This window comes from Pseudorca crassidens, chromosome 1, assembly GCF_039906515.1.
Source record: "Pseudorca crassidens isolate mPseCra1 chromosome 1, mPseCra1.hap1, whole genome shotgun sequence".
Classification (NCBI taxonomy): Eukaryota; Metazoa; Chordata; class Mammalia; order Artiodactyla; family Delphinidae; genus Pseudorca; species Pseudorca crassidens.
In genome coordinates this window covers 13,283,620-13,308,014 of record NC_090296.1, presented here as the reverse complement: position 1 = coordinate 13,308,014, position 24,395 = coordinate 13,283,620, and the positions used below count along the sequence as shown (strand labels likewise).

Genomic DNA, 24,395 nt, shown 5'->3' with positions numbered 1-24,395 from the left:
AGTGGCTCTATGACGTTACTTCTAGACCCCATCATTAGATATGACTTTGGGTGGTGTCTTTTGGGGGAAGAGGTGAATGAATTTGTGGTTACATGTAGAGTGAATTATCTTAGCAGGGGCATCTTTGAACACACAGGAAGACAGATGTGTACACGGCATGCATCTACATGCTCAAATAGCCAAAAGATGACGTGTATAGACCATAGTACAGAATCTCAGGTTAAATAACTTTCCCAAGATCACACAGCTAGTAGGTGATGGAGCTAGATAAAAACCAGGCTGTGAGACATTAATACTAGGGACAAATGAGTGTGGGTTATACGAGAACCCTCTGTGCCACCTTCACAACTTTTCGGTAAATCTTAAACTATTCTAAAAAAAAAGTTTATTAAAAGAAGAAACACAGGTTAGACTCTGGAGCTTACACTTTTAACTTCTGTGCTATGTTTTATCTCTAGAGCCCTGGCCCAAGTGATGTTCTGAGGTGTTGACAAACTCCTGTTTTCCTAGGTCTCCAGAATGGTTCTCATTCCTCCCCATGGACAAGAACTGATTGTCCAGATTTTGCTTTGATTTTCTGGCTTTCTGTAGTATCCTTCCAATAAATTTCCCTTTTTATTATAATTAGAATGGCTTTCTATCACTTACAGCCTAACAACAACAGCTAACACTTAGAGTATTCACAGAGCCAGGCACTCTTCTGATTACTCTGCATGTATTAATTCATTTGACCCTCACAACAGCCCTATTAGGTAGGTATTAATATTATCCCCATTTTACAGCTGAAAACACTTAGGCACACAGAAATTAAATAATTTGCTCAGGTCACACATCTAGGAAGTGGCAAACCTGGGACGTCTGGCTCCGGAGTCTAATTGTTGGATTTACCTTGCCCACTATCCTCTCAAAAGAACTTTCATGATACACAGATACGGCCACTGTTTACAGTTCTCAGAGCTGGGGTCTCCTGGACTGGATGCCTAGCCTCTCCCTATGTTGTCAAGAGCAGTCTGCGGCTCCTCCTGAGCTTTTCCAGGAGGGTGTCACTCTCTGATCTCCAAATGCAGTGGCCATCTTCTGACTACCTGGGGACAGGTGCTCTGAGAGTACACAGAGGTGAATCTTTTGGAATTCTACATGTTGCATGTAGTTTTGTAAATAAGAACCTCACCCAGACCCCGTGTTCGTCCAACCCCATGATGGGGCCACAATTCATTCTCTTTAGGTGTTACAGTCTGGTTTTGAAGTTGCCTCAAGAAACCCAAATGGTTTCATCTTTAATTTCCATGAGGCTCTGAAAGCACACATGGACAGGAGCCTCCTTTATCACCCAACCTTCCCTGGCAGGATTGCATTCTACTCATATTCCAATCTGAAAAGGGCAAGGCCCAGAATGGGCTCCAGTCAACAAAAGCTGAAAAATACAGAAAACCCGTTCCACACAGAGATGGTTATCATTTTGTATTTTTCTAAAAACCTCAAGGAAAATCCTCTATTATAAGTGTTGACATAAGAAATTTTCCATGTATTCAAAATAAGAGGATGGAATGGTAAACATGTTGACAAATAGCAATTTGAGTTAAAATGGTAATTCTATAGTATTTTAGCGAGTTTTTACATTAACATTTAAATATATTTTTTTCTAGGAGTTGTCTAATGAAACTAGGAAATAAAGAGAAAATTATGATTACCGTTTGTTCACTATTCAGATTTTCAATCGATGAGCCAGCTAATTAGCAGTAATATTTGTTTAATTCACATTGTTTGTCCTAATCAATTTTTTGCATGTATCCCATGGGTGGATGTTACGTATTTGGAACATAAATGCTATAAAAATTAATCCCCCTAGCAGTACAGCTGTTGCGAGGGCAATAAGTGCGTGTCCTGGAAATGGCAGAGGGGCTTCGTCAACATAAATCTGCAACAGAAAAAGCAAAGTCTTTAAGCTTTCTGAACCCAGTAATTCAAAACCCTGAGCTTGACATGATTCCCACAGTGGTGGAGACATTGTTACTCATTTAGCAACATTCTGTCCGGACTAATATAGATATTTAGCTTCCACAAAGCTTATAAACGGTCTCTTGACAATTTGACAGGTGGTGAATTTCCACATGATACATAGGGAATAGGAAATCGATTTATATCCTATTCCTTTATCCTATGTCTTTAGTGGCAGAGGTGGGCAGATAGAACACTTACACAGCAGGAAATCGTTCTGTGTTCAGTTACAGAGGAACAGGCAAAGTGCTGCAGGAACATGGTTAGAAGTGCCTAACTGCTTAGAGTTATCAGGTAATGTGCTTCCTGAGCTGGATCTTGAAGAATAAGAGAAGGAGGAGAAGGTACATTCAAGGTAGAGGGAATAAGCATGGGCTCTTCCAAACTATCTTCTCTTTAGAAATCCTCTGTACAAGTGCTGACATTGGGAAATTTCTGTATATTCAAAATGTTTCCTCTGCCTGAATGGCTAATTAATAAAAACAAGTTCCTAGAGGGGAGACAGGATCGTTGACAGAGGCATAGAGTCGTCTTTTTCTCTGAGACTAGAGGCAAAGATGGGTGCCATAGACGTTACAAGTAGAAGTGGGGGCATGTGGAGAATAAGGTGGTTCAAGCTTATGTTTTCCCAGTGAAGTAGGAAGGAAGATCATGTTTGGAGGTAGAAGAAAGTAGAGATGAATGTGGCGGGAATGTGGGAAAATGCCAGGACAAGATAAAGGATTAAAAAGCTGCTTTAGGGTATAGATCAAGATAAAGGTATCTCCATCCTCCCAGTGACCTAAGGATGTATCTGTTTTTTAAGAAACAGTCCCATAAGCTATGAATTCTTTTATAATTTCTCTCACATTCATTCTTTCTCTTCCACTTTTGTTACCGCTATTGTGAGTTTTAATACCTCACTTTGTATAAATAGGCTCCCCTAACAGCTTTCCATGCTGTCAGTCCATGTTGACATAATAACATTGCCAGATTAATCTTCGTAAAACATCAGTCTGTCTATAAAAATTTTTTTTAAACAAAGAGAGATTGCTTCATTTGTGACGAGAAGAATCTTGACTATATAGAACTGGTACCAGAAATGGAGTATTGTAAGCAACAGAATTCAGAAGGTGGATCTGGCCAAGTGGTGTGGAAAGCAGTGAGAAACTGTGCTTTCCAATCTGGGAGATAATTATCTTCATGGTGATGGACCAGCTGGTTTAACCATGTCCTATTGTACTTGGAGGCTCAGACAATGTGCCCAATGCTACTGGAATTATTGGGGATTTGATAGACAAATATTACATATTGGATATGATATGCTACTTGTATTTTTCAATATGGTGCTACAAGATACCAAAAATCTTTCTTCTAAAGGTGGCCCATCAGAGGAGGTTGGATAATAAGCTTTGTAAGAATGATCTAGTCTGTGGTAAATGAGAGAGACAATTGTGCGCTTCATGTAATCTCAAAACCGAAATTTCTTTTCTATGCTAAAGTTAGGAAGAGCCAGAGGAAACCACCCACTGTAATCATAATCTACCTTTTCTCGGTTCTGCTTCCTCAGTGTTGGATAACTCCCTCCATAGTCCCAACAGTCCTTATGGCTGACAGTAGCTCCTGGGGCTGCAAACTTCCTTGTTCAATGTCATTAAGAAAGAGCAAGTCCATGTCCCAGCACTTTGAGCAAAAGTCCTGTGATTCACTCTGACTGGGCAGGCGTAGATCATGTGCTCATCCCTGAACACCCCTTTTCAAGATGTTTAGTAGTTTCTCATTGTTGACAGGAATGTTCCAAAGTTCTCATCCAGACATTCAAGGTCTCCCACGATGGGACCCTAACCTACCCACTTTCTTATATATAACCTTACATTCCAGCCAAATGGATCTACTATTGAAGAGATTGCTTTATGACTTCCTACATCTGTGTCTTTGCTGCTGTTATTCTTTCCACCCAGAATGCCTTCCTTACCCATTTCTGCCTAAAACAAAATTTCAGTCACCTTATCAGAAAATACAAAAATTTCACTTGCTTAAGTCGTCTACTATATTTCTAAGAGTAGAAACCTCTATCACCTGTGAATCCTGTATACTCCAGCTAAACTGCTATGTCTAAAGTTCTTGAAAACAGTTTTTTCTTTAAATGTTTCCCTCCCAATCTTCTATGACTATCTAAATATTCCATGCCATGTCTAAAGAAAAGTTGAACTCCAGAATCATAAAAGAGTATGTTCTAGACACAATGTCTTTTTATCATCAAAATACTTCAATTTGTGCTTCTTTAATGCAAAGAATTCACTTAACCAGAGTGCAATTATCAATACCAGGATATTAACTCTGAGACAACGCTATTATCTAATCTCCAGGTTTTACTCAAATTTTATCAATGATTCCAATAATGTCCTTTAGGATGAGAGAAAATCCAAGATCATGCTTTGCATTCCATTGTTTCAGGATACTTGTAAAAGTAGATTTCAGGAACCTTTGTCTTTTGCTATTGTTTCTTAATGATTCTCTTCCTTTATTAACTATGCAATCACTTCCTATTTTTCTTTTATTCATTGTTGTGGTTCTTCCTTCGTTCCTGAAGCTTTGTTTCTCTCTGTTGACACTTCTTTTTAGCCTGAAGAACTTCCTTAGGCATTTTTTCAGAGAAGTTCTGCCTACAGTGGATTATCTTATTTTTCCTTCATCGGAAATTGACCTTTATTTTCCCCTCATTCCTCAAGGATATTTTCACTAGCTATAGAGTTCTGGGTTGACAGTCCTTCTTCCCTACACTACAACTGTCCCCAGTACATTAAGGATGTTGTACAACTTTCTTCTTCTGTGGTTTCTGATGAGAAGTCAGCAGTCATTCAAATTGTTGTTCACTTACATGTAGTGTTTTTCTCTGGCTGCTTTCAAGATTTTCCTTTGTGTTTGATTTTTAGTAGTTAGATTATGATTTAGGCATTCAGGTGTAGTGTTTAGGCATGATTTTTTTTTTTTTTTTTTCTCTGCGGCACGCGGGCCTCTCACTGCTGTGGCCTCTCCCATTGCGGAGCACAGGTTCCGGACGCGCAGGCTCAGCGGCCATGGCTCACGGGCCCAGCCGCTCCGCGGCACGTGGGATCCCCCCCGGACCGGGGCACGAACCCACGTCCCCTGCATCGGCAGGCGGACTCCCAACCACTGCGCCACCAGGGAAGCCCGAGGCATGATTTTTTTAAGTTCATCTTGTTTGGGATTCATTAAGCTTCGTGAATTTGTCAATTTAGGACATTTTCAGCCTTAATTTCTTCAGCTTTTTTTTCTGTTTTTTCCCTGTACCAATCTCTTTTTTCCTCTCCTTCATGGCCTCTGGTGACATAAGTGTTAGACCTTTTGATACTGTCGCATAGATCCTTGAGGCTATTCTTTCTAAAATCTTTTTTCTTCAGGTTGAATTTTTACTGATTTATTTTCAAATTCACTGATTCTTTTCTCTGCAATACCCATTCTGCTATTGAGTCCATCCAGTGATTTTAAAATTTTAAATATCTGTACTTTTCAGTTCTAAAATTTCCATTGGGTTTTTTTTTTTAAATAGCTTCTATTTCTCTGCTGAGAATTTCTTCCTTTCCCTTTCCCTTCATTTCAGAAGTGCTTGCCTTTTCCTAGAGCATGGTTATAATAGCTGGCTTAAAATACCTGTCTTGATAACTCCATTTGCTGTCATTTGCTGATTGTCTTTTCTTTCCCTGAATTGCTTATATTTTCTTAATTCTTGGTATACTGAGTAACTTTGGATTGTATCCTGGATATTTAAGATATTACGTTTAGAGACTTTGGGTCCTGTTAAAAATTCTCTGGGGCTTCCCTGGTGGCGCAGTGGTTGGGAGTCCGCCTGCCGATGCAGGGGACACGGGTTCGTGCCCCGGTCTGGGAAGATCCCACATGCCGCGGAGCGGCTGGGCCCGTGAGCCATGGCCACTGGGCCTGCGCGTCCGGAGCCTGTGCTCCGCGACGGGAGAGGCCACAACAGTGAGAGGCCCGCATACCACAAAAAAAAAAAAATTCTCTGGAAAATGTTGAATCTTTTTTTTGTTTCAGCAGTCAATCACACTGGTTGCATTCAGATCACAAGTAATGCCTTACTGTCTGTGGGTATGGCTCCAATGTCTGCTCAGTTTTCAAAAAAAGCCTTAGATATGCTATCATGTCTTCCTGTCTCCTTTGCCACTTAGGGGAACTTAAGTGGGTGTTTATATTGTCGTTTTATTTTGAAGCCTTTGCTAAGCTTCTTTAGGTGTGTTCTACTCGTGTGCTGCTTGGTACTCGCGCTAGTACATATACACAATTAGGAATCTCCTCCTCCAGCTCTCTTCTCTTAGGGATTTCCCCCACACTCTCTACTCCTAGAGGCCCTTTTCCTTAGGCCCCTGGGAAGAAAGCTGGGATTCATTAGAGTTTTAGCCTTCTGTACTGCTGTGCTGTTCTATGAAACTGGGGCTGACCTTGGGACAAAGAGATGAGAAAAAAGAGAGAAAAGTAATGGGGATTTTCTCTCATGCTCCTCCTATGACAGATGCTTCTTTTCCTAGATCTAGTGGGATGGATTTTCTCTCAGGGTCTTAGATGTCTGCACTGCTGCCATGGCACCCATCACCGCAGTTGTGCAGATTCATTACTGAGGCAGGGCCAGGATAGAGAAAGGAAAAAAGAGAGAGTAAGAGATTTTGTTTTTGATACTGTGGTACCAGTATTTGACAATGAATGAGCCATTAATCAATTTAATCAAATCCTTATTCCATCCCACCCGCCACAGGCAGCAGATATCATTACATGAATAAACAAAAATGAGTCATTGAACATCATAGGGTGATTTGGAGAGACTGACTTTGGTTTTCAATTCTTTTGGATCTTGACGGCTTTGGGAGTATTTAAGACTCTACCGTTACAATGCAAATAACCAAAGGGAGGATAATACTGGAAACTAAAGTGTTACAGACATAGGTCTCTGTGGGGAGTTGAGGGGGGGGGTGTCAGAAAACCAAGCTAAATATGGAAGGTGGAGATGGAACAAAAACAAATACAGGCACTTATTAAAATTTTCCCAGCATTAATTGGTCCTGCAACCTATCAAGGGCCCTAACTTCATCACTGCTGATAATGTCACCACCAGTCTCCAGGATCCCCCATCTCCAGGCCTTGTCTATCATACAAATTCTCCCATTTTTTTCTCTTAAGTGTCTCCTGGATGGATGCCTGTCATATTATGTCCCCAGCCATCACTCCCTTGGATACCACTGGATACCTGTGCCTTCACTATACCTGAAATTCTTCACCTAAGTTACAAAAAGAGACCCCTGGAACAACAGACACTCTGAAGTGAAAGAGCTCAGAGCCCTGTGGAAGAAACACACCAGGCATTAGCAACATTGACATGTATGTTCTTTTAAGTAAAAATATACACTGGGGCCACTTTCCCTACAGATTCTGCATAGAAAAATTCCAACCTCTTTTCTAAGGTTCTTGGGCATATACTTCATGTATCAAAATAAAAATGGAGGGAGAAGGACAAGAGTTAGAAACAGAGGGATTCGATAGCTGACACTTTTTTCTTTTTGAATGAAGAAACAGAAACATAAAATCCAACATGGCCTTGATGAGTACTTTGGGCTAATCCACATATTCATGGTTTTGAGACGTCCCCTAACTTTTATTGGCTTTCACAACAATCACCTAGATTATGTCAACTTGATGTGTTCTTAGGGGCAGCTGAACCCAGAAGACATGTGTCTGTACACGTCCAGGTGAAGAATACTGAGCCCATTTCCCCCTAACTTTTGGAAACACTTTTTCTGCTCCACCTTGATAATCTATTAGTCTTGCATTTTAGCTCAAAACATGGTAAGTTAATGTTAAATTCAACATTCAGATATCTTTAAATATTATAATAGCATCAAGGGAAATGGAGGAAAAATAAACTCCAAATAGTGATGCTATTTCCACCATTCATGGATACCTATCCTTTAAAACTAAAGACAAAGACATACAGGTTTTATCTAAACTCAAAACAGGAAAAATAAAAATGCTGTCAACTTACCTTTATACTTAGGTTGAGGCCTAAAGGATTATACACTGGAGCATGAAGAATCGATTCTAAGTAGTCTTTCATTTTTTTTACATTTTCTGGCACAGTGTGTTCTAAAATTACACAAAGTATATTTTAAGCACATGTATGCTATTTTCTCATTCTATGTAAAGCTTCTTAAATACAGTAAGGTACAATGAAAGATTCCACTCCATAACATGGCTAAATTATACATAATTTTAGTTCTGTTTGACTCTGTGGAGAATATATTTAGGGGAAATTAGGCCTAGCATCTGACACTGCATCTTCTCAGGGGTATCCCTTTTCTCCCTTTTCTCCATACAGGATGTGAATATCATCATGGCTAATTTTAAGCGACGAATGGTTTAACAACCAGTATGCCATATGCTTGAATATTTAACAATCAGTGCTCAAAAAGAGCAGACTCCAGCACACCATAGAAAATGAGGATGTTAGTTAAAGCAAAATATTTACTAATTCTCTTTGCTCAGTTTTTCAATTCAAAAATGCATATGTTGGGCAGAGTAAGACTCTCACCGAATACCAAATGTCTGGATGCTTGATTACATTTGGAAATTTCATTTGACTCTATCTATTGATCTATCAATCTATCTACCTATTGATCTCCTTAAAAGTACGCATTCGTGAACAAACACAGATGTGCAACAAAGAAGTATATATTTGAGGTAAAATTGAATTGTGGTAGATTTTATTTTACTTATTTAGAAATACTTCTGCATCCTTTCAATTATTTTACCATAAAATATTTAAGAAACTTTTCTCATATAATTAGAAGATAGATCCTATAGATAATCTGGCAACACGTTTTATATCTCCCTCCATAACACTGCAAAAGCAATGAAAGGAGACACCAGACCAACGTGTAGCACAAATTCAATCATTTTTGCTGCTAATCTACATAATGGCTCTGAGTCCAGGTCACTGGAAGTGATGATGAAATAAGTGTGAGACACACAGACATAGAAAACAAACTTATGGTTACCAAAGGGGAAGCAGGTGGAGAGGGGATAAATTAGAAGGTGAGTATTAACATATACAGAGTACTATATATAAAATAGATAACCAACAAGGACCTACTGTATAGCACAGGGAACTCTAATCAATATTTTTTTTTCTACTCAATATTTTTTAACAACTTATAAGGGAAAAGAATCTGAAAAAGAATATATATATATATATATATATGTATATATATATAACTGAATCACTGTGCTGTACACCTGAAATTAACATGATATTGTAAATTACCTATACTTCAAAAAAAAAAGAGTGTGAGATGATAGAAGCAGTGTGAACAGCAACATGACAAGTGATTCGACTTCTTTTCCAAAGAACTCTCAACTATCTTTTGTGTAAACAGTTTTGTAAACCACTTCTCTACATAATAACAACAGTACGCATAGCTGTAATAATTGTAGAAGAAAGCAAACCTTACTTAGGTTCCAGTTTTCCCTGTTATTCACTTCAGTCACAGTAACCAGGTATGGAGTTTCCACTGGGATATGTCCATCCTCACTGTAAATTTTCAAAGAAATTGGATATTGTGTAACTGGAAACTTAAAACGAGGAACCTAAAATGCAAATGCCAAGAATGAATGTAAATTTGGAAAATTCAATACTAACTCTTCATTTCCTGGTAAAGAATGAATAGATGTATTCCCAAGAATTTGTCTATTCTATATGAAATGTGCTTCTGAGGGTTTCTGCCTTCACAGAGCATTAAAAAAAAAAAAAATCTGTCTTATAGTAGAATCGCTGTGAACTCCAAAAGTAGTGCACAAAGACTGTGGTAACAAAACTCCTGCCTTTCTGTCGGCCTTTTCTCACAGGAATTTGCTATTATAGTATCCACCCTTTTTCGGCCAACCCATATACCCTAAGATACTGCATGAATTAGGTCTTGCCCAAATCCCTTAACGACCCTCTCTCTGCCAGTCATCATCTTTTTTTTTTTTTTGAATTTTATCTTATTTTATTTACTTTTTATACAGCAGGTTCTTATTAGTCATCCATTTTATACACATCAATGTATACATGTCAATCCCAATCTCCCAATTCATCCCACCATCACCACCCCCCCTCGCCACTTTCCCCGCTTGGTGTCCATACATTTGTTCTCTACATCTGTGTCTCAATTTCTGCCCTGCAAACCGGTTCATCTGTACCATTCTTCTAGGTTCCACATATATGCGTTAATATACGATATTTGTTTTTCTTTCTGACTTACTTCACTCTGTATGACAGTCTCTAGATCCATCCACATCTCTACAAATGACCCAATTTCATTCCTTTTTATGGCTGAGTATTATTCCATTGTATATATGTACCACACCTTCTTTATCGATTCATCTGTCAACGGGCATTTAGGTTGCTTCCATGTCCTGGCTATTGTAAATAGTGCTGCAATGAACATTGGGGTGCATGTGTCGTTTTGAATTATGGTTTCCTCTGGGTATATGCCCAGTAGTGGGATTGCTGGGTCAATAAGGTAATTCTATTTTTAGTTTTTTAAGGAATCTCCATACTGTTCTCCAAAGTGGCTCTATCAATTTACATTCCCACCAACAGTGCAAGAGGGTTCCCTTTTCTCCACACCATCTCCATCATTTGTTGTTTGTAGATGTTCTGATGATGTCCATTCTAACTGGTGTGAGGTGATACCTCATTGTAGTTTTGATTTGCATTTCTCTAATAATTAGTGATGTTGAGCAACTTTTCATGTGCTTCTTGGCCATCTGTATGTCTTCTTTGGAGAAATGTCTATTTAGGTCTTCTGCCCACTTTTGGACTGGGTTCTTTGTTTTTTTAATATTGAGCTGCATGAGCTGTTTATATATTTTGGAGATTAATCCTTTGCCCGTTGATTCATTTGCAAATATTTTCTCCCATTCTGAGGGTTCTCTTTTCGTCTTGTTTATGGTTTCCTTTGTTGTGCAAAAGCTTTTAAGTTTCATTAGATCCCATTTGTTTATTTTTGTTTTTATTTCCATTATTCTACGAGGTGGATCAAAAAAGATCTTGCTGTGATTTATGTCAAAGAGTGTTCTTCCTATGCTTTCCTCTAAGAGTTTTATAGTGTCTGGTCTTACATTTAGGTCTCTAATCCATTTTGAATTTATTTTTGTGTATGGTGTTAGGGAGTGTTATAATTTCATTCTTTTACATGTAGCTGTCCAGTTTTCCCAGCACCACTTATTGAAGAGACTTTCTTTTCTCCATCGTATATCCTTACCTCCTTTGGCATAGATTAGTTGACCATAGGTGCGTGGGTTTATCTCTGGGCTTTCTATCTTGTTCCATTGATCTATATTTCTGTTTTTGTGCCAGTACCATATTGTCTTGAGTACTGTAGCTTTGTAGTATAGTCTGAAGTCAGGGAGTCTGATTCCTCCAGCTCTGCTTTTTTCCCTCAAGACTGCTTTGGCTATTCGGGGTCTTTTGTGTCTCCATACAAATTTTAAGGTTTTTTGTTCTAGTTCCATAAAAAAATACAAATTTTAAGATTTTTTTGTTCCAGTTCTATTGGTAATTTGATAGGGATTGCATTGAATCTATAGATTGCTTTGGGTAGTACAGTCATTTTCACAATATTGATTTTTCCAGTCCAAGAACATGGTATATCTCTCCATCTGTTGGTATCATCTTTAATTTCTTTCATCAGTGTCTTATAGCTTTCTGCATACAGGTCTTTTGTATCCCCAGGTAGGTTTATTCCTAGGTATTTTATTATTTTTGTTGCAATGGTAAATGGGAGTGTTTCCTTAATTTCTCTTTCAGATTTTTCATCATTAGTATATAGGAATGCAAGAGATTTCTGTGCATTAATTTTGTATCCTTCAACTTTACCAAATTCATTGATTAGCTCTGGTAGTTTTCTGGTGGCATCTTTAGGATTCTCTATGTATAGTATCATGTCATCTGCAAACAGTGACAGTTTTACTTCTTCTTTTCCAGTTTGTATTCCTTTTATTTCTTTTTCTTCTCTGATTGCCATGGCTAGGACTTCTAAAACTATGTTGAATAATAGTTGTGAGAGTGGACATCCTTTTCCTGTTCCTAATCTAGAGGAAATGTTTTCAATTTTTCATCATTGAGAATGATGTTTGCTGTGGGTTTGTTGTATATGGCCTTTAGTATGTTGAGGTAGGTTCCCTCTATGCCCACTTTCTGGAGAGTTTCTTTTTTATCATAAATGGATATTGAATTTTGTCAAAAGCTTTTCTTGCATCTATTGAGATGATCATATGGGTTTTATTCTTCAATTTGTTGATATGGTGTATCACATTGATTGATTTGCGTATACTGTAGAATCCTTGCATCCCTGGAATAAATCCCACTTGATCATTGTTTATGATCCTTTCAGTGTGTTGTTGGATTCTGTTCACTAGTATTTTGTTGAGGATTTTTGCATCTATATTAATCAGTGATATTGGTCTGTAATTTTCTTTTTTTGTAGTACCTTTGTCTGGTTTTGGTATCAAGGTGATGGTGGCCTCATAGAATGAGTTTAGGAGTGTTCCTTCCTCTGCTATATTTTGGAAGAGTTTGAGAAGGATGGGTGTAAGCTCTTCTCTAAGTGTTTGATAGAATTCACCTGTGAAACCATTTGGTCCTGGACTTTTGTTTGTTGGGAGATTTTTAATCACAGTTTCAATTTCATTACTTGTGACTGTTCTGTTCATATTTTCTATTTCTTCCAGGTTCAGTCTTGGAAGGTTATACGTTTCTAAGAATTTGTCCATTTCTTCCAGGTTGTCCATTTTATTGGCATAGAGTTGCTTGTAGTAGTCTCTTAAGGTGTTTTGTATTTCTGCGGTGCCTGTTGTAACTTCTTTTTCATTTCTAATTTTATTGATTTGAGTCCTCTCCCTCCCTTTCTTGATAAGTCTGGCTAATGGTTTATCAATTTTGTTTATCTTCTCAAAGAACCAGCTTTTAGTTTTATTGATCTTTGCTATTGTTTTCTTTGTTTCTATTTCATTTATTTCTGCTCTGATCTTTATGATTTATTTCCATCTGCTAACTTTGGGTTTTGTTTGTTCTTCTTTCTCTAGTTCCTTTAAGTGTAAGTTTAGATAGTTTATTTGAGATTTTTCTTGTTTCTTGAGGTAGGCTTGTATAGCTATAAACTTCCCTCTTAGAACTGCTTTTGCTGCATCCCATAGGTTTTGGAATGTCGTGTTATCATTGTTATTTGTCTCGAGGTATTTTTTGACTTCCTCTTTGATTTCTTCAGTAATCTCTTGATTATTTAGTAATGTATTGTTTAGCCTCAATGCATTTGTGTATTTTCCATATTTTTTCCCTGTAATTGATTTCTAACCTCATAGCATTGTGGTCAGAAAAGATGCTTGATATGACTTCAATTTTCTTAAATTTATTGAGGCTTGATTTATGACCCAAGATGTGATCTATCCTGGAGACTGTTCCATGCGCACTTGAGAAGAAAGTGTAACCTGCTCTTTTGGGATGGAATGTCCTATAAATATCGATTAAATCTATCTGGTCTATTATGTCATTAAAAGCTTGTGTTTCCTTAGTAATTTTCTGTTTGGATGATCTGTCCATTGGTGTAGGTGAGGTGTTAAAATCCCCCACTATTATTGTGTTACTGTTGATTTCCTCTTTTAGAGCTGTTAGCAGTTGCCTTATGTATTGAAGTGCTCCTATGTTGGGTACATACATATTTATAATTGTTATATCTTCTTCTTGGATTGATCCCTTGATCATTATGTAGTGTCCTTCCTTGTCTCTTGTAACATTCTTCATTTTAAAGTCTGTTTTATCAGATATGAGAATTGCTACTCCAGCTTTCTTTTGATTTCCATTTGCATGGAATACCTTTTTCCATCCCCTCACTTTCAGTCTGTATGTGTCCCTGGGTCTGAAGTGGGTCTCTTGTAGACAGCATATAGATGGGTCTTGTTTTTGTATCCATTCAGCAAGCCTGTGTCTTTTGGTTGGAGCATTTAATCCATTCACGTTTAAGGTAATTATCAATATGTATGTTCCTATGACCATTTTCTTAATTGTTTTGGATTTGTTTTTGTAGGTCCTTTTCTTCTCTTGTGTTACCCACTTAGAGAAGTTCCTTTAGCATTTGTTGTAGAGCTGGTTTCGTGGTGCTGAATTCTCTTATCTTTTGCTTGTCTGTAAAGCTTTTGATTTCTCCATCAAATCTGAATGAAATCCTTGCCAGGCAGAGTAATCTTGGTTGTAGGTTCTTCCCTTTCATCACTTTAAGTATATCATGCCACTCCCTTCTGGCTTGTAGAGTTTCTGCTGAGAAATCAGCTGTTAACCTTATGGACGTTCCCTTGTATGTTATTTGTCGTGTTTCCCTTGCTGCTTTCAATAATTTTTCTTTGCCTTTAATTTTTGCCAATTTGATTACTATATGTCTCGGCGTGTTTCTCCTTGGGTTTATCCTGTATGGGACTCACTGTGCTTCCTGGACTTGGGTGGCTATTTCCTTTCCCATGTTAGGGAATTTTTCTACTATAACCTCTTCAAATATTTTCTCGGGTCCTTTCTCTCTCTCTTCACCTTCTGGGACCCCTGTAATGCAAATATTGTTGTGTTTAATGTTGTCCTAGAGGTCTCTTAGGCTGTCGTCATTTCTTTTACATTCTTTTTTCTTTATTCTGTTCCACAGCAGTGAATTCCACCATTCTGTCTTCCAGGTCACTTATCCATTCTTCTGCCTCAGTTATTTTGCTATTGATTCCTTCTAGTGTATTTTTCATTTCAGTTATTGTATGTTCATCTCTGTTTGTTTGTTCTGTAATTCTTCTAGGTCTTTGTGAAACATTTCTTTCATCTTCTTGATCTTTGCCTCCATTCTTTTTCTGAGGTCCTGGATCATCTTCACTATCATTATTCTGAATTCTTTTTCTGGAAGGTTGCCTATCTCCACTTCATTCAGTTGTTTTTCTGGGGGTTTATTTCGTTCCTTCATGTGGTACATAGCTCTCTGTCTTTTCAACTTGTCTGTCTTTCTGTGAATGTGGTTTTTGTTCCACAGGCTGCAGTATTGTAGTTCTTCTTGCTTCTGCTGGCTGCCCTCCCAGTCATGATCTTTCAACCAAACTCATTAAACTCAGGCTCTGGAGTTCAAATCTAGCTCCATCACATATTAATGATGTGGTCTTTAGCAAATTACCAGGTTTCTCTGTGCCTCAAATGAAATGAGACAAGTTATGGAGAAGCCTTAGAGCAGTACATGGTAGACAGTAAATTCTCAAGAAATACTGGAATTCAACAAGGGTGGAGTTGTGGAGGTATACAATAGCAACCCTAATAGTTTATTGACTGCTGACTCTATGCCCAGTATTATAGTAAGCGATTTTTATCCTTGTATAAAATCATTTAAAATAATGCTGTATACAGTCCAACAAGGCCTTTGAAATAGATCTACTCGAAAGTCATACCAAGTGCACAGGTAAGTCAGCTAATGCAGACACCAACATCAACTTGATACATGTTTGAATGTTTGGAGCCTAACAGAAGGAAGTATTTGACACAGAACCCATTCTCCTAACCAACATATTATACTGTCTTCTATTTTGTCACTAGTACCTTGAGCTTTAAGTTCTATATTCTCAGAACCTGATACATGTTTGATAGTCAATACTTTTTTAAATGAATCAATATTCACCATAACCTAGTGTAACGTTTGACAGGTTATACATTGTTTTCACATAGATAGAAGCATGTGTGTGTGTGTGTATCTTTATAAGAACCTGTGAAATGAACAAGGCAATGCAGATATTATTCTGTTCTACAGATGAGGTTAATTACTGTGTCTGGGGACATTTAAATTCAAATATTTTTAGCTCTATGTCATATTTAATTCTATGTCATAATAAAACAGTATTTCTATGTCTTAGTTTTCATGTTTAACCAAAATGTGCATTTCAAAGTCTTATTAATATGAAAATACTGTCTTCAGGAAATTAAAGATTATCTTACCTTTTCTCTGCAATCTGAGAAAGCAACAGCATGTGAAAACTTCTGATCATTTGTGCAATTACATTCCTCCCGAGTAGACACATTTGCACACTGTTTGAATTTACCAGATTTCTGCAAATATAATTAAAATAGGTTGATATGCTTTTTTTGGTGGCAGGATTTATGCAAACTGAGTAAATGTGCAATAAATATTTGTTACCTGAATGAATAAAATCCCTGAGAAGTTAAAAAGGGAGAAAATCCATTAATAATAAGGTAAAAGCACAGTATTTCTGAACTTTGTCTATTTGCTTGGAATGAACCCAAGTATCACTCAGCTGCTTGCCAGTTTTCCTCAGGGCAGTTGATAGTCAACATGCATGGGACCCAGAAAGCCTGTGTCTTTCTGAATGCAGTAATTAAGATGCCCACCTCCATCGCTGGCATGGAAACTGAGACCTAAAAGAACAGACTTGATATGATGGGCTGCTGACTATGGATACTCTCCAAACCTACCATTTTGTACGTATCTCTCCTCATAGCAGTTACTAAGGCTGTTTAAAATCTCCGCTATAACTATCCACTTGTCATTCATTTTTTCATTTGATCACTCTTGCTTGGTTTATTGGTTTTTATTTGTTTTTTTATTGGTTTATTCATTTTTTCAAAGAACTGGCTTTTGATTTTGATAATCAACTCTATTTCTAAAAACGTTATTCTTCCTTCTACTTCTTTTAAGATTACCATTCTCGTCCTCATTGCTTCTTTTTTCTTCTTTTTATTGAGATAACATTTACCATTTTTAAGTGTACAATGCAGTGGGTCTTAGTATACTCACAATGTTATTCAGTCATCACCACTATCTAATTTCAGAACTAATTTGCTGCTTAGTTAGCTTCATTCAGCTCTTCCAATCTTTTGAACTGTTTCATGATTACATTTTAAATTTCTGACATCTTTTTTTTGTGTGTGATGTCTGTCTCCAATTTTTTTTTCATGGTTGCAATATGACCTAAACTGTTCTGAAATAATTATTTTGCTTATTCTAAAGTTTGCTTGTATTTATGATACTGTTTTCCAAGGCATGAGTTTCTTAGTTGTTTAGATTTATGCTTCTTTTTTATTGTGGAAGTTTTCTTCAAATATTTGGTGTTTTACAGTTGTCTGCTTATCCTTGGAGAGTCTAACTGCCAACTCTGTATGTGGAATGACATCACACATGATTGTCTAGTAAGGGGATGATGTCAGCATAACAAGAAGTCACAGTGTTGGTTCAGATGTACTTATTTCCCAGCTGTTATATTTTGAGGTGATCAGAGGCAGAATTACATAAATTTTGAGTAGTCTGCTCCACTAGATGATGCTATTTAATTTGTATAACTTTTAAAGCTTATTCTCCCCCATTAAAGATCCACGAAGATGTCATGTTTATCTTGTTCACTGTTGTCTCCCCAGAGAATATCTGTTTGTACAGTTTCTGATAACTCTGGAAATGCTGAAATTCACATTTGTTGAATGTATAAAAGGTGCCCCCCTCAAAACCTGTTATTTACTTATGTGTAAATTAGATACATTTCCTATTCAACTCCCAAGAAAATCCAGAAGAAAAAAAAAATCCAAACGAAGGATTTCCATGTAAATATATTAAACTCATATTTCAATAGATGAGGCTTGCGTCTAGTGATGTATCAGACTTTATCTTTGGAAGAAACTGCAATTGAAGAATTCAATATTTGAGTTGCTCATTGCCTGGAGCAGAGCTGCTTACCTTGAAATCCAAGATTCAACAAGAAGTCAACCTTGTGTGTGTGTGAGTGTGTGTGTGTGTGTGTGTGTGTGTAATCATATGTGTATAAATGTGTATTATTCATTTGTTGAACAATTTTTAAGCACTCCCTATGTCGGGCACTTTTCTGGGTACTAAAGATATTGTAGAGAATAGAATAGATTTTAAAAAAACCCAACAATAACCCTGCTTTATGTAGCTTACCTTTTAATGAAATACAATAAATAAATGGGTAAAATATGTAAAATTGTAAAAGTGCAGTGAAGAAAAATAAGGCAGGGAAGGGGGACAGGAGTGGGCATCAGTGGATGTGGAGGTTACAATCCTAAATAGAGTGGCCAAGGAAGGTCTCACAATGATGGTGACATTTAAGCAAAAATCTGAAGATGGTGATGGAATGCGCTATGTGATATCTGGCAGAAGTACATTCCAGACAGAGGAAAGTTTTGAAACTTAAAGACCCTGAGGTGGAAATATGTCTGGTATACTTGAAGAACAGCAAGGAGGCCAATGTGTGCAGAACAGAGTGACCTGAGGGAAATCAGGTCAGATGTGAAGCTAAGGCTGAACCACAGAGGACCTTATAAACCATTGTAAGAATTTGGCTTTTACTCTGAAAGAGATGGGAAGATGATGAAGAATTTTGAACAAAAGAAACAACGATTTTCTGTCTTTGCGTGTGTGTGTATGTTCCTGAATGGATATGAATGTCTGCTTGTCCATATGTATATGCAGTTAGGTGCGTTTTTCTCAAGAGAGATATTACAGGTATCTGTGAGGTTTCCTTGGGAAGCCACCCCATGATGTACTTTTCCTTTTTAAAAGAAGTATTTATTTATTTTGGCTGGACCAGGTCTTTACTGCGGCACGCGGGATCTTTAGTTACATATGCATGCGGGCTTCTTAGTTGCGACCTGCACGCAGGACCTAGTTCCCCTGATCAGGGATCAAACCCAGGCCCCCTGCATTGGGAGCTCGGAGTCTTACCCACTGGACCACCAGGGAAGTCCTGATGTATTCTTCTTTTGAGCCTAGTGGTTTCTCTCTGTTCTACCTTGCTCTCCCTGACTTCAGAGAGGCAGAGTGCTGCTGGGGTTTGGTTATTTTCTAGGCGGATCCTCGGCAGGAGTTCAAATGAGTCTATGTTGGAGCAAACACTCTTCTCTCTTTTTGGACATCATTCCTTTCACAGAGCTGTGAGATGGGTCTGAAGCCCCTTTCATTTAAAAAACAATGTTCTCACTCTATCTATGCTCTTTGAAATTCAAATGGGAGCTAGGGAGAGGTCAAGGGGAAAGAGTCCATTTAGACTTCTTGGTTCCAAAACTGTATCCAGGAGTAGCAGTAAGAGAAGAAAAGGCTACAGCAGTAGGAGGAGGAACAGGGATAGCAGTAGTAGTAGTAGTAGTAGTAGTAGTAGTAGTAGTAGTAGTAGTAGTAGTAGTAGTAGTAATGAGGGAGGAGGAGAGGGAAGGGAAGGGGGAGAGGGAGGGGGAGAAGAAGTAGTGATGTTATCAGGGCAGATTATGCTTAATGCACCTTCTCATTTAATCTCCACAGCTAGGTCTGTCCATCTGTAATTTTACTGAATGATTTCTTGAATTCAAATGAATACTAGTATATTTGCAGAAAAAATATTTACCTTTGACTTGTGAAATAGGTTTCTTGGTATGGGTTTGCTAGGATCTGCATGATAAAAATTATCTGTAAGTGGAATAGCTATTCCCATATTAGAGGGAGGCCTGTAGTTTATCTGAAAATGATTAAACAAAGTTAGTGTAAAATTCATTATTATTTACTAAGTCTTTCATTTAAAAATCTTGATTTTCCAGAAAAGCTTTCAAAACAAATATTTCACTTTCAGCTCCTGGTATTTAAGTAAATTTCTCTTTCCCCAGCACTCCCTCAACCCATGGTAATACAACTTGGACCTTGTAAATAAGTGAAAAATGTTTTAGAACCTAAAGTAGCTGTCATAAAGTCAATCCAATAAAGTTTAAACACCTTATAAAGAGGCTTAGTGACATATTTAGTAAATAATTCTTCAAGTTTGGTTATTTTTTTTGTCACAAAGAAAATGATAAGTAATAAGTTAACAAAGATATTTTAAAAAGAGTCACAGAGTCTGACAAGGCAAAAATTAAAATTGTTATTATATTGAAATGGGACCTGTAAGATATATCAGCTCAGGATGAGAATGAGTCAACTTAAGGTCAAATAATTGTATATATTGTTAAAGCCCAAGATTATGCCACCATAATATAGCATAAAATGTGATATTAATAATGATAAGACTAAGTTACCAAGAAAAATCATTATTTCAGAAAGTTTTCACATTTTAGTCATCGTATCCTCAAAATGACATGAGGATTGAAAAATAACTGGAGTGTTTTGAGCATTTCAGGAAAGAAATGCTAAGACTGAATGGCCAGCTGATCATACAAAAGTAATCTATCACTGGTACCCTTCAAACAATCTGCTTAGGTTTCTTACTGGCAAAACTTTGATCATATTAAAACCCTGACTGTCCATGTGAACTCCACTCATCCAGTCTTCCAATGGGATAATTTCACTAGGAATGTGATGCATAGACTTGAGATAACTACAGCTGCTTTTCAACATTGGCACGAATGTTGTAACAAGACACTCAGTCGATGCTCCCCACACAATAAACGCCAGTGAAGTTGAACCCTGGAAATATCCAAATAAATGAAGGTTATTTAAAGTAACTGTTATCAGCTGAACTGTGTCTACTCCATATGTTGAAGTCCTAACCTCCAGTATCTCAGAATGTGATTGTATTTGGAGATAAGCCCTTTAAAGAGGCAATTAAGTTAAGATGAGATCATTAGGGTAGGCTCTAATCCAATATGATGAGTGTCATATAACAACAGGAAATTTGAAAACAGACACACACAGAGGGAAGACCATGTGAAGACACAGGGAGAAGACAGCCATCTGCAGACCAAGGAGGGAGGCCTTAGAAGAAACTAACCCTGCCAATGCCTTGATCTTGGCTTCTAGCCTCTGGAACTGTGAGAAAATAAATTTCTGTTGTTTAAGCCACTCAGTCCATAGTATTTTGTTATGGAAGCCCTGGCAAACTAGCACAGTACCCAAGTAAAGAATACAGAAAATGAAAATGAAAAGAAATAGAAAAAGAATGATAATAGAAAACAGAAATAGAATCATAAGTTTGATCATAACGATCTGTTTGAGGATAAATCTTAACAGAAGACATATTCTTTTCCAGGAAGAAATACATTCCAATCTAATTGCCTGTGGGTGACATTTGGAAATGAGCAAGGATCAAGTGTTTATTATTAAATAAACACTATTATTGGATGCAGTTGGATGTAAATCCAACTTAGAATGGCAAGGCTTCCCTCATTCATTGATGAGCATTGACATTTGCTTGGATAATATGAGTAAAATAACTTCCATTGGTATACATTTTGAAAAGAAGATACTCACTTAGCAACCACTGTATTTCACAAAGATATGTTTTTAGTAGAAATTTATGTACAAAAACCATATTTGAACCTTGCATGATATTAAACATTCAACAAAATTTGATAAATTCTGTTTGAAATTTTTAAGTACTTCTTGAAATTAAAAAATGTAGAAATACTAATAATTTTACTGATATAGTAGGCTCTAGTAGTTTTGCCTCCATCTCTATACTCTGTAAGCCATTAAAAATAATCTATTTTTAATGAATTTTTGCGAAAACACATTGAACCAGAATCTAAGCAGGGTTCTATTAGTAAAGGAAATTTGGGGTGGGTGGCACTAGTTCAATAAGAAATAAGGAAGTAAACAGAAAAATCTAGAATACTGGAGATTCTACAACATAACTGACTCAATTGCTACAATTCAATGGCAGGGGAAGAAAATGGAGTCATACCTACCTTAAACTAAAAGAAACTTAAGAGATTAATAAATAACCACATACTGTGTGACTTTTGTTTGGATGCCAATTCAAACAAACCAACCATAAACATTTTTTTTTTTTTGAGAAAATTGCGGGAATTTGATTATGGACTGGGTTTTATAGGGTACCAAAAAAAAATTTGTTTAAAAAATTTCAGGGATGATAATGGCATTCTTGTTATGTGAGAGATAATACACATATTTTTTGGAGATATGTATGGAAGCATATAGGAGTGAAATGACATGATGTCTGCTATTCATTTAAAACTATGTCAGAATATAAACCAAAAAAATTAGAGATGATAAAACAGAAGTATCAAAACCTTGACTATTGTTTAATTTCAGAAATAGGTACATGGAAATTCTTCTTTTGTCTATATCTGAAATTTTTCATGATAAACAGATTGTAGAATTTGCTGAAAAATATTTATTGACACAAAGGGATTAAACTATATAATTAAGTGGAAGGAGCAAATTTTTAAAACTGTATATACAATGCTCTCCCAGTTTTAGGGGGAAAAAAGGAAAATACTGTAAGTTCATCGTGATTGAGCATTTTCTATGTGCCAGACATTGTTTTAGATGGTCTACCTGAATTATCACATTTAATTCTCAAAACAATCTTAAGAGGTAGGTATTATTAGTATCACTTCCATTTTATAGATGAGGAAACTTAGAGTAAAGTAACTTTCCTAAGCTCACAAAAACAGTACCAGCAGTGAAAACTAACTCAGGTAGTCTTTTCCAGAGCTCACTTTTTTAATCTCTATGACATACAGCCTTTTCGTAATTCCCAAAATGTTAAAAGTGTTTAGTCATCCTTGATAGGTAGGATTATGCATAAATTTTCCTTCTTTTTCTTATCTTATATTCTAAATTTTCTATAATCCATAGATATTTTTTAATAATTAAAGAAAAACTTACTTGACGTAAAGTTTTGCTGGCTGCAGAAATTTCCATTAGATAACTATCAGTGTCATCAAAATGGCCTTCAACTTTAACTTCCAACAAATTTGGGTTTCCAACAACTACTTTCAGTAGTGGGATTTCAAGTGTTTGAACACCTTTGGAAACAAAGCCAAGAGTGAACATGAAAATTTTAAGCAATTTCATAATGACTGGCTGATCAGAATTCTAGAACATCTACAGAATCTATTTATACAGAGTTAACTTTAATAGTTCTTAGAAAAATTTAACTTTGCAAATATTTTCTCCTAATTTTTTTCACAGAAATATTGCTCCCCTCCACCCCTCATTCCTCAGCCAGATTCTCGAAGGCAGTCACTTGGATAGTCTTGGTCACACTGAGTTGGCTAACTCAGTAGAGAAACTGAGAATACACGCTCAATTTAAAGGGCTGTCAATCAGTTGCTGCCAAGAGAAAAACCCTAGGCATTTAACACAATACGTCATTAGGCCATTTCCTGCCTTCAGGGCCTCTGTTTGCAACCTCTCCATACTGAGAAATTAAATGGAAAGAGAGATTTGGAAGACCATGTAATCTAATTGCCATCTTTACTAATTAGTAAATCAGAGCTGAGTAGTAAATAAGTTGCCCTAAGTCTCAGCTCTAGCTGTTTCCCTTAAACCAAAGTGATCTGGCCAGTGCTTCCTAAACTATAACTGGGGATTTTGTTAGAATGCCAATTCTGATTTAACAGTTCTGAGGAGGGGGCTGAGATTCCACATCCTGTCCCCTTCATACCTTTATTGAGGTATACTGACAAATAAAATTGTATATTTTTAAAGTGTATAATGTGGAGATTTGTTGTACTTATACATTGTGAAATGATTACCATAATTAAGTTAATTAATACAGCCACCACCTCACATTTTGTGTGTGTGTGTGTGTGTGTGGTGGGAACACTTAAGATCTACTCTCTTAGCAAATTTCAACTATACAGTACAGTATTATTAACTATAGTTATCGTGCTATGTATTATATCCCCAAGACATTTATTTTATAACTGGAAGTTTGTACTCTTTGACCAACATCTGCCCATTTTCTCCATCCTCCAGCCCCTGTCAACTGGCACTCTATTTCTATGAGTTAGACATTTTTTTTTTTTTTTTAAGATTCCACATATGAGTGAGATCCCACACTACTTGTCTTTCTCTGGCTTATTTCACTCAGCATAATGTCTTCCAGGTTCATCCATGTTGTTCATCCTTCTTTTTTATGGCTGTATAGTATTTCTTTGTGCATATATACCACATTTCTTTATCCATTCATCTGTTGATGGACCCTTATGTTGTTTCCATACCTGGGCTATTGTGAGTAATGCTGCAATGAAAGTGGGAGTACAGATACCTCTTCAAGATACTGATTTTGATATATACCCAGAAGTGGGATTGCTAGATCATATGGTAGCTCTATTTTTAACTTTTCTGAGAAACTTCCACACTATTTTTCACAGTGACTGAACAAATTTATATTCCTACCAAGAGTGCACAAGGGTTCCCTTTACTCCACCTCCTCAACAGCACTTAACTATCTCTTGTCTTTTTGTAACAGCCATTCTAACAAGTGTGAGGTGATATCTCATTATAGTTTTGATTTGCATTTCCCTGATGATTAGTGATATTGACTACCTTTCCATATACCTGTTGGCCACTTGCATATCTTTGGAAAAATGTCTATTCAGG

The 24,395-nt window shown here is 36.9% G+C and overlaps 1 protein-coding gene across 1 annotated transcript in view; it reads right to left on the bottom strand.

Annotated features, from left to right (window-relative positions):
- Nucleotides 1–1,702: 1,702 nt before the first annotated feature.
- Nucleotides 1,703–24,395, bottom strand: part of CATSPERB (cation channel sperm associated auxiliary subunit beta) — a 127,726-nt gene continuing 105,033 nt past the window's right edge. The window contains exons 19-26 of the mRNA XM_067736863.1: nucleotides 22,674–22,813; nucleotides 20,310–20,507; nucleotides 19,459–19,569; nucleotides 16,052–16,162; nucleotides 9,516–9,651; nucleotides 8,051–8,151; nucleotides 7,276–7,350; nucleotides 1,703–1,918 (exon numbers count right to left, since the gene is read on the bottom strand). Coding sequence (XP_067592964.1) covers nucleotides 1,751–1,918; nucleotides 7,276–7,350; nucleotides 8,051–8,151; nucleotides 9,516–9,651; nucleotides 16,052–16,162; nucleotides 19,459–19,569; nucleotides 20,310–20,507; nucleotides 22,674–22,813 — 1,040 coding nt within the window. The 3' untranslated portion in view covers nucleotides 1,703–1,750. The remainder of the gene's footprint in view (nucleotides 1,919–7,275; nucleotides 7,351–8,050; nucleotides 8,152–9,515; nucleotides 9,652–16,051; nucleotides 16,163–19,458; nucleotides 19,570–20,309; nucleotides 20,508–22,673; nucleotides 22,814–24,395) is intronic.